This window comes from Salvia hispanica, chromosome 1 (assembly GCF_029641045.1).
Source record: "Salvia hispanica isolate PSC_SH4W2 chromosome 1, Shi_PSC_v1, whole genome shotgun sequence".
Lineage (NCBI taxonomy): Eukaryota > Viridiplantae > Streptophyta > Magnoliopsida > Lamiales > Lamiaceae > Salvia > Salvia hispanica.
In genome coordinates this window covers 2,644,557-2,655,314 of record NC_142692.1, presented here as the reverse complement: position 1 = coordinate 2,655,314, position 10,758 = coordinate 2,644,557, and the positions used below count along the sequence as shown (strand labels likewise).

At 34.7% G+C, this 10,758-nt stretch overlaps 2 protein-coding genes across 2 annotated transcripts; both read right to left on the bottom strand.

Annotated features, from left to right (window-relative positions):
- Nucleotides 1-434: 434 nt before the first annotated feature.
- Nucleotides 435-1,238, bottom strand: LOC148933073 (uncharacterized). Its single transcript, XM_089062420.1, has one exon. It carries the CDS (start codon nt 1,236-1,238, stop codon nt 435-437), a length of 804 nt encoding a protein of 267 aa, XP_088918546.1.
- A 3,133-nt stretch (nt 1,239-4,371) lies between these two features.
- LOC125218943 (uncharacterized) lies at nt 4,372-9,866 on the bottom strand. The gene is made up of 10 exons (XM_089063108.1): nt 9,585-9,866; nt 8,627-8,716; nt 8,401-8,535; nt 7,516-7,621; nt 6,695-6,747; nt 6,363-6,410; nt 6,211-6,246; nt 5,770-5,812; nt 5,271-5,601; nt 4,372-4,583 (listed from the first exon to the last, which is right to left on the bottom strand). Exons 1-10 carry the CDS (start codon nt 9,711-9,713, stop codon nt 4,559-4,561), a joined length of 996 nt encoding a protein of 331 aa, XP_088919234.1. The 5' UTR covers nt 9,714-9,866; the 3' UTR covers nt 4,372-4,558.
- Nucleotides 9,867-10,758: the final 892 nt, after the last annotated feature.

Genomic DNA, 10,758 nt, shown 5'->3' with positions numbered 1-10,758 from the left:
TGAGAAAGAGTAACTTGTCTTTTGCCGTTCGGATGGGAAAAATATTTCATTCATAAAAAATAAAGTTAATGAAATAGCCCTATTTATATTCTAAGGACCCTAGTTTGGTTCGACGTACCTAGACATTCGGAAAGAACCAACAAGAAAACCCGAACGGGGCTTATAGAATCGCCCGACTCAAAGTCAAAACAAAAACAGAGTTTACAGATATTGAAATAGAAAAACATGGAAATAAATACTAGAATCATATTCCTCTACTTTGCGGCAAGGTCCCGGTACTTCTCCGGCGGCTTGAGTTTACTCCTCGGTCTCAGTTCCCTTCCCGCTGTTACGGCAGCCTTGTCCTGCTCCTCCTCTCTGCTACCTGCATGCATCCTGCGCTGGCTCGTCTTCATCATTGGACTCGTTCTCCATGTCCCCCCCTTGCATTCCCCCTAGCTGATGATGTGATGCTGCTGTACTTGTTGAGGCTTCCTTGGTGTTCGTATCACGAATCCATAGCCAATTTCTCCCGATGATGCATCGGCGCTACCAACGCCGGAGTCTTCGGTGGTCTTAGGGGATGCCGGTGGCATGATTTTTAATCGAGCCGCTTCCCTCTGGACCCTTCCGTAAGCCTCTTCAACTAAGGGATAGGGCTCGTCCTTGAGGATGTCCCTTCGGATTGTATCGTATTCTGGATTCAGCCCTGTGAAGAATTTGATAAGCCTCATCGTGTTTGAGAACTCGTTGAATTGCTTGACTCCCTTGTCACAGCAGTCGACTGGCTGTTTTCGAAACCGATACACATTAATCCACAACCCGTGGATTCGCCGGTAATAAGTTTCAAGATCCAAGTTCCCTTGCCTAAGTGCAATAGCTTTATCCTCCAGATCATATATGGGATATGGATCCCTCTTGCCTTCAAATGTTACGGCGAGATTATCCCATATAGCTTTCGAGGTTTGGTGGTGGGCGAAGTCTGCGATTATGTCGTTTTCGATGTTTTCGATGATCCACGAAAACACCACGAGATCAGTTTCCTCCCAATCGGCATATCCGTGACTTTCTGGTTCCGGTGGCTGGTCTTTGATGTGCGAGTATCCTCCTCGGCTTCCTATCGCGACCTTCATCAGTCGCGCCCATAAAGGATAGTTTTTTCCATTTAATTTGAATGCAATAGTAACATTCTTGCTTGTCTTCAACTTTGAAGGTTTAATTTGGGGTTTGGTATCTCCTTCTGAATCTGAATCCGACATGTTTTGTGTGCAGGGATTGTTTTTCTGGTAGGGATTGGTTTTTTTGATTTGATTTTGGCCTCTTGGCCGGGATTGGTATGAACTCGGCTATGATGAAGTTTTTTTGAGCCGGAGCTTTCTCTGCTCTGACGCCATGAAGAAAGATTGGGAGGAAGTAATCGTTTATTTACTTGATGATCATGATACAGAATGTTACATTGTTTTATAGGCATAGAATATGCATCTATATGATAAACCTGGATCACAAGGATCCCATTATTTACTTGATGATCATGATACAGAATGTTACATTGTTTTATAGGCATAGAATATGCATCTATATGATAAATGTAACAGCCCGCCCTCCTAGGGTACAATAAATGCGGTGGCTGCTACCCAAACAGACTCCAAAGAAGTAAACATAGGCTAGGGTTTCATTTAAAGAGTATTGACCAAAAGATTTGAAAGAAATATCAGAGTATTAAAGCAATAACTTAACCTAGGAATGTGAAAGAAAAAAAGGAAGGTATCATAAATAACGATCCAAAATATCTGAAGAGTACGACATAACATTCAAGACAAAATCACAAGAAAAAGGCTAAGGGCTCAAACCGAAGGCAAGATGCAAAGGTTCCAAAAAGATTTCAAAGTGTATCAAAATTCAGCGGAAGTCGACCAAGAGAAAGAATAGCTATGTATGAAGACACAACTATACTTGAAGTTCATAACCACCATTCTTAATTAATTAACAAGCTCAACACCCGCCACCACTCGCCATCGTTCAACCTGCACATAAGGAAAACACATGCAGGGCTGAGTATTTTGAAATACTCAGTGAGCTCATTGCCAAAACATTTTATAAGTTATGCCACCCTTACCAAGTGAACTCGAGTTTTAAGCAGTTATAAAAGAAATATCACGAGTATCACAAAATATATTTTCATAGACTGGCCAGTCAAAATAATCCCCCATTTTCTCATCAAAATAACAATCACAATATTCCATGGTGCGACGAAAGTGTGGCCACACTTTTCGCCCACGAGACCGGCCGACTAGCAAGGATGGCTCCCGATCCCATCGTGTACACAGCCTGATAGGGCTTGCGGCCATACTCAGACCCGAATTCGTATAAGCATATCCAACATCATATTAAAACAAACATAGGCATGGCATAACAGTTAAACCACCCTTATAACACCAAACAACATTTTGATAAAATAAAAGAGAGTTTTTAGAGTAAAGCCCACCTCGACTGCTTAGTTTTCAAGTAGTTTCGCTTTTCCGTTATCCGGCTTCGCAACCAAAGTTTCACCTTTTAATCACATAGGCACATATCACAAATTAGTCTACTCTTACTCATGCATGTCTCAATACTTCTTTTCCCTTTTCCATTGATTCATCTTATCATTACTAATTAATCAAGATCATGTTTATCTCACAAGATCATTTAGCCATCAAACACACACCACACAAACACTACACACACACACACGTCGCACACACACACACACGCTACACACACATACACGACACACACACATACATATTCCCACATCCCTTTTTATCCCTCTTTCACTCAACCAATATGCATGAGGGTTCAAGAAGACTGATTAATCGGTTATAAAGAAGAAAAAGAAGAAGTAGAAGAAGAATAAGAAGAACTCATAAACAAAATACCTTTTTAGAGAAAAACAATCGGTAGAAACAAAGTAGAGACTTGGTTCTTCAAGAATCTTGGCGTTCAAACTCTAAATTCTTCTCAAAGGATGACAAAATATTGGTGTGTGGAAGAAGAAAATTTGAGAGAGTGAGGAATGGTGGGGGCTGAAAATTTGGGGTCTAGGGTTGGGGTCTTCTCTTATTTATAGTGCTCAACAAGATCTTTAGGTAATTAAAATAGAAGATTTGGTAAGATTTTATTCTACACAATAAATAAAATAATATTGTGAAGTAGGGAAGAAGAATTAACAAAAATAGATCCTAGGGCAAATCTCCCTAGTTTTCGAAAATTAGGCTCTCCAATTAGCCATGGTTTTGTTTTGGTATAATTTACGGAGTAGAATAAAATATCACGGAACAAAATAAAAATAAGGATTCTCCCAACTTGGGATGGAAATAGGCGTCCCTATGCCTATTAAATAAGGCATGGATTTTTAATATTGCCTAGAATAAGGTAAGGCAAGATCTCTTGAAGTATGGAAAGATTTGGTAGAATAATTAAATTCTAGGTATTGAAGGAAATCAAGTAAGGGATTAACTAAAATAAAATAATTTCTTCCTTCCCACAATAGGTGATTTTCGAAAATCACCAAGAAACAAAGGGGCTCAATTTTTCTCTCTTCAAAAGGAAATATTTGGGTCTTGGATTTAATTTGGATAAATATCCCAAGAATTAAATTAAATCCGAAAAAAAAATAGAATTTCTTCTTCAAAATTTCAAGGGGGTCGAAAATCTCAAGAATTAGGGTGACTACTATTTATGGAAATTTTCTCTAATATTCTCACTCACCCTTAGATAATTAATTAACCACATAATCTCATAATTTAATAAATCACATGCCACATCATAAAATCAATAAGTTTGACTTTTCAAACTTTCAACGCAAACCCTAGACTCAACTCGGCCATAGCATCACATGCAATAAATGCATTCACGACTCCACGTCATCACTAATAAATTCTAAGGCTCTAAAATTAGGGTTCTAAATTCCGAGATGTTACAATAAACCTAGATCACAAGGATCCCATTATTTACTTGATGATCATGATACAGAATGTTACATTGTTTTATAGGCATAGAATATACATCTATATGATAAACCTAAATCCTATTCTATCTTTGGTAACAAATCAATTTACAGTCAATCCCATTATTCTCGGTATCTTCCAACAAATATATTAATCTCAACAATAATCAAGCCCAAGTTTTTTCATCACTCATCATTGTATTCCAACCATTGACATTATATGTTGCATCAAAAAGTTCAACAAATTGTTTATCTGAATTCAATGATGAATTGAAACAAGCCAAATTACAAGACAAAAGGCCACGAGGCCCATGACTTAATTCGATCCGAATTCAATAAAAAAGTATTTAATCTGTTATTTCAGCTATAAAATTAAGTAAGCAGAAAGAAATCATTATAAGCATGTGTTTTGAAAATATCGAATCATACACCAATATTAGGCAATACTTAATGGAGACATGGAGTACCAAACTTTTACAAAAGATCAATAAAAATTGGCAATGGAATATTAAAAAGGACAAACATACCCTTCAATCATGAAATTTCGGAAAAATAACATAGATATTCGAAATCTAACTCAATAATTCCACGTCATCAGTCATGCCAACAGCAGCAAGACCTGCATTAGGGTAGAGTACATATTAAGCAGGCCAAGTTTCGACAACAAGAACAAACATATGAAACAAGGAACACTAATTCGATCTCCAAGTCGGGAAATGAGAATTCCACTCTTGGCAAATAAGCCGGAAAAAACATAAAGTTTGGTCCAATTTTGGTTTGTCCCACAACTTTAAAATCGGCAGAAGAAACCATAAAGTTTAACATTGTCCGCACTAATCCCACACTGAAATATTCAGGTGCTTTACATGTAATATATAGTTAAATATGTTGACAAACTTATCAAATATCCAAACGTGAAGATTCAGATGGAGACACGGGCGGACCTACACACAATGGGGGAGGGGCTTTAGCCCCTAATGAATTCATTTTTTAAATTATTTTCTTCTATAAAGTTTTATAATTTATTCATATTCTATACACATTATTATATAAAAGCCCCTATTAATAATCTAAATTACCTATAAATTTATTTTTAAGGTAAAATGTGAGAATTTAGCCCCTACTCCCATTCATTTCTGTTTCTGCCACTGGGTCATGGAGATATGAATTCAAATCCGAAATCTAAGCCTGTGGGACAGTTGCGAACAATGTTAAATTTTATACTCTTAGTCGGTCTTAATCTAAAGTTATGAGACTGACCAAAATCGAATCAAATTTCATGAACTTGATATCTAACTACATTTACCTTTTCCACGTAGAAACTTCTAGTTCGTGGGCATGAGAATTATCACTATCGGTTCGAGGAGAGGAGAATCCCAGCTTCACACTCTTAACTCTGATCTTTTGATCACAATGGGAACACTTATCCCCTTTGAGTTGAAGCCATGCTTCCTTGCAAACCAGATGGAGTAGAGAGGTGTCTGAACACTTACACTTGATATTCAATATTGCCAACCCTTCTCTTACCCACTCTTCTGTTACCAACGCGTTGCACTGTATACAAGTTGCCTCCTCTTTGTGAACGATTGTTGATGCACTATCCACAGGCAAAGGTAAAAGTGGGACCGTGGCCCCCCCTGCAAATTTCCATAAAGAACAGATTATTTTCATAAATTTGTTTATATGATGATAACAATTAAAAGAAAATTGACCAATTTTTGTTTTTTAAAAAAACAGACTATGTAATCCAAAATTGGCAAAAATTAAAAAAATTACAGACGAATGACCTAAAAGAAAATACGTACCATTGGTAGTATCGTCAATTTCCACGATGACATAATGTTGGCCCTACAACGTGTGTGTAATAATGTTAGGTATTAGCATCCGAAATATATAGGGCAAACTGCCTCTAAAATCATGAACTTTCACAAAAATTTGGTTTTTCTCGTAAACTTTAAATGTTGCATGAAAAATCATGATTTTTAGCTTACGGAGAGTTTGACTAAAAACGGTATGTATAGTATGAGTGGAGAAAATATCTCATTTTAGGAATAGTTTTTGTATATAAATATATTCTACGTAGAGAAAATGATGAGCTATATAATTGACAAGATAAATAAATTAATTTATTGTGGTATATCTACATATGAAAACGGTAGATATAATTAAATTTTTGTTATTACCTCTGTTTTTAAATTCCTCTCTATATGCTTGTATAAAATAATGCATTATATATGCACACTCACCGGTATATAAACACGCAAATGGCCTTCTCCAGGGTTCTACTTGAAACAATATAAGAAAAAAAAATCATTATTTCATAAAAGAATAAAATATACGGAGTAAAATATATATCATGCATGATCAAAACAATTGAGAGCTCAAACTGGTGACTTACAACTTTTGAACTTGCCTTCACAGTTGTCGTCGTATTTTCATCACTTATCTACATGATGATTGAAAAAAATTAATACTATGAGTGATTAAATATTCTTAAACATATCACATGCCCATTAATAGTGTAAATGTGTAATGTATGGTGAAAATATTATAAAAATATAACTGAATTAATTTTTATGGAGGGACCAAATGACAAAATTGGATTATTTTTTTGAAACAATAAAAGAAAACTTTATATTATTACTTTAAGATCATATATGTAATATACATCATACATAAGATCAACACATGCATGATATGATCAATTGAGAGATCAAATTGGTGACTTACGACTTGTGATGAATTCGTTGTGATCTTATTTATCACTAGATCATCATTTTCCTGCAGGATTGAAATCATAAATAAATAACTAAGGAATCTTAAAATAAATTACACGAGAACTATATATAAAAATAATTATATTAAACTAAATGATTATCAATATGTCATTCTCTTGTTTGAATGAATCAGAGAGCATTTTGGCAAAATCTGATTAATTCAAAAATGTCAATAGACTTTTGGGTTGGTGTGTAAAATTATAATTTGATTAATTTTAGTGATTTACAAGTCAAGCTACTAACCCACCAATTAAAAGTGAACATTTATTTAAGAAATGTCAGTTTACAGTAGAATACCGAAAACCGTTAAAAAACACTAATTTGTGTTTCTAAATTTACCATCAACGTTTAAAACAATGTCGTTATTGTTGATGTCTCAATTAAAATTAGAGAATGCAAATGGAAGCGTCCTGCAAAAAAAAAGATTAAGATAATTTTTGCTTATTTTAGAAACACTTTCTTTTGCGTCCTAAATTGGTATTTTTTAAAATTTTCTAGTCCAAGTGATTGCGTATCAATTTTTATGTCCTTAAAAAATAAGTTTTTTTTAGTATTAATCTAAGGAGTAATACTTAATTAATATCGGTTGTCAATTTATAAAAATTGACAACGTGTATCTCACTTTGATATATTTTTTATTAGTTTTATAATTTAACATAGGGTATAGTCCATTTACTAAAATATAAAAAATAAACATAATTTTAAATAATGAATGTTATAAAATGGCAAAAATGGATCATTATTTCATGGATGATAAAAATAACTCACTCATCTTTTGGTCCGTTGGTGATGGACTGTGGAGGATATCTTTCTTAGTCTCGTTGATTGCCAATGTCTCATTCCCATTGGGTTCTGATCCAGGATCCTTATTTTCTTTTGGCTTCAAATCATTAATTATTCCGAGGTAAATAATTAAATAAATAAGAATATTATTCCAACTTAATGAAGAGATGATATGTAATGTGTAATCATGCATCTCTTGATAATGCATTTTATACATGTACATAATATAATGTACCAGAATTAATTCAATTAACATATTACATGGATTTCAGTATGTGCCTAATTATCTGCCCTACTAAAGTAATGATATGCTAATCACCTATCGCGCATTTAGATGATAAATTTGATTAAGATTAATCACAAATGAATTTAATCATGAAGAATGCATAATTAACAAAAAGGTGCTCGTTATTTTGCTTAATTACACAGGTACCCCTCGCTATTTTCTCGCAGATTGGTGCTGCTAAGTGGCACGTAACATAAGCGGACAAAAAAGGGACTTTAGTTTAGCCCCTACCAACTTTGTATTTTTAATTATTTCCTTTTTTATATTTTATATATACAAGTAATTATTATGTAAAAGTCTCAAAAATGATCTGAACATAAAATTTATTTTTAAGTAAAAATAAAAATTAGGCCAGTGATAGTACTCCCTTTGTAATCCAAAATATAAACTTTAAAAATGAAATAAGTTTTAATGCAAAATTGATAAAGTAATTATAGAAAGAAAAATGAGTTAATGGAAAATGAGCCTCGCCTCATTAGAGAGAAAGAAATTTTTCTTAAAATAGAAAATTCTATTTTTAGATGGCATACCAAAAAGAAAAGAGATTCTATTTTTAGGTGATAGAATATTTTTTTTTGTCCGGACCGCACCTGCTCGATAATCAAGTTTTTCTGTAACTCAATCTTCTGCGGAGTGGTTGTGGTTGTGGCTGTGGCAGCAGAGCTATTTTCCGACTGTGGGACATTTTCAGCCAACGATGATTTGCCCTCAGGCTGTTCTTTTGGCTACATTAATTCACGTAAGAAAAGTTAAAGATGACTCATTAATTAAATCCTCAAAATAATTAATTAAATTAAAAAAATGGTGCATTTGTACTTGTTGAGGCGAAGGAAGTGGTGGGGATTCCTCTTTCCCATCTGATTTTGCTTCTCCGTCTACTTCCTTTTGTTTTACGTCATTTACTTCCTGCATTTGATACATTAGGCGGCTTTCACAAGACTCACTAAATATGCTAATTACTTAAACAGATAATTAACTATTACTAGTAATTTGGATTTTAGTCATTACTACTACCATTTACTAATTTAAGTTAGAATACAATCATTAACCTAATATATTTTTTTTTCAATTTCAAGTAAATTTTCTTTCATCCATGAAAAATAATCACTCCTTCCGTCCATGATAAATAGTCTTATTTTTAAAAATGGAAATGTTCTCTTACACAATTACTCCTATTTATTCTTCTCTCTCATATTTTACCTACTTTTTCTCTCTATCTCTATTACTTATATTTTTTCTCATTTTCTCTTACTTTATCAATTTCTAATTAAAACTCATATCATCCACAAATTGAACTATTATTTTGGACAGAGGAAGTGTATTTTTCCATTTAATCCATCCCTCAAAATTAGTGCTCACTCTGTGCCCCAATAATTATCCACTTTGGCTAACTATACACTTAACCAAAACTTTTTTTTTTTCGGGCAAAGGTAGTTTACTTAATTTTGCTAGTATTTCGAATTATCACAGCAAGTAAATACGAGAGATTACAGTTAGTTTTCTGCCAACAAAACCACACATTAATGATTTACATACTCCCCAGTCCCCAGTAACCAGTGAATTGGATTTGCAAATTTATCGATCCACATACATTAATCAATTCCACCATTTATCACTAATAGAAATTTGAACATATTATGGATACACTTTAAAATTACCTATTTTTGCAGTAAATTAGTTTGGAATCATTAATTGATCAATTTGTATGTAAATTAAGATGATAAAAATTGCTACATATTAAGCTGTCTTTATTTAAATTAGGTAGGAAACTCACTTGAGCAAGATCAGAAGTAGTACTAAGCTGTTTGGTTTGTTGAGAAAGTAGTACATTTTCAGAGCTATTCGAAGATTTCTCCTCGGAAGGTAGGTTGGAATTTTGATTCTCCTCAGAAGATTTCTCCATCGATCGCCTTCGATTATAATTATCTTGCTGTTAACCAGAGAGACAAATATTCTTTCTTAACTTTTGCTAGATTAATAATGAAACAGAGATATATAGGAGTATGTATGTATGTATGTGTGTCGGTTTGCACTAATTATACGTGGGATATAAATTTCAACTTGCATTATGATTTATCAGTGTAAGTATGAGTAGATGGAGTCTATTTATTCTCTATTCCTTGTTAAGTATAGATGGCATTTAATGCCCACATGCTTCTGAGTCAATGGAAAAGTCGTCATAGTACTTTATTGACGAGAGAGAACAATAATTGATTTAGCGGTTTCGGTGGCACACATCCGAACTCCACATTAGTATGATATTGTCTGTTTTGGGCAAAGTCCTCACGGTTTTGCTCTTGGGGTACTCCCCAAAAGACCTCATACTAATGGAGTAGGGGTAGCCCATTTATACACTTGCAAGTCTTGTTCATTCTCCAATGTGGGACATAGTTTGCTCCCTTTCAATCCTCCCCTCAAACCAAGACCACCAGACCACAGACCACATGCCTACCCCATGTTACAGGTCACCACAGGTCTTGGTCGAGCTCGTCACATCGGAGAACTTGCAATCGCAACCACCGAACCCCGAGCCACACAGGCCCAGCCCTAAACCAGGGCTCTGATACCACTGTTGGGTCTGGGTGGCGCACACCCGAACTCCACATTAGTATGATATTGTCCGCTTTGGGCAAAGCCCTCACGGTTTTGCTCTTGGGGTACTCCCCAAAAGGCCTCATACTAATGGAGTAGGAGTAGCTCATTTATACACTTGCAAGTCTTGTTCATTCTCCGATATGGGATATGGTTTGCTCCCTTTCAATTCCCTGTAGGGATCAGATCACTTAGGATTCACTAATTACCGGGACCTCTTTTATTGATTGGTTCTGAGATGGCTAATCTCAGAGGTATAAGCCAATACAACAGTGGTATCACGATTACACACTAAGTATGATACAAGAAGATATAATCAGAAACCCTAGCTCTGGGTAAGTCTTCAACCAGACTCA

Bases quoted from the DNA above. Each gene is read 5' to 3' on its own strand.
- LOC148933073 (XM_089062420.1), bottom strand. From the start codon at position 1,238: ATGTCGGATTCAGATTCAGAAGGAGATACCAAACCCCAAATTAAACCT.
- LOC125218943 (XM_089063108.1), bottom strand. From the start codon at position 9,713: ATGGAGAAATCTTCTGAGGAGAATCAAAATTCCAACCTACCTTCCGAG. The intron at 6,748-7,515 runs AGATGAGTGAGT...TTTCAATCCTGC, and splicing joins TCCATCACCAACGGACCAAA to AGGAAAATGATGATCTAGTG. The intron at 4,584-5,270 runs GTAAATGTAGTT...ACCCTAATGCAG, and splicing joins GAAGTTTCTACGTGGAAAAG to GTCTTGCTGCTGTTGGCATG.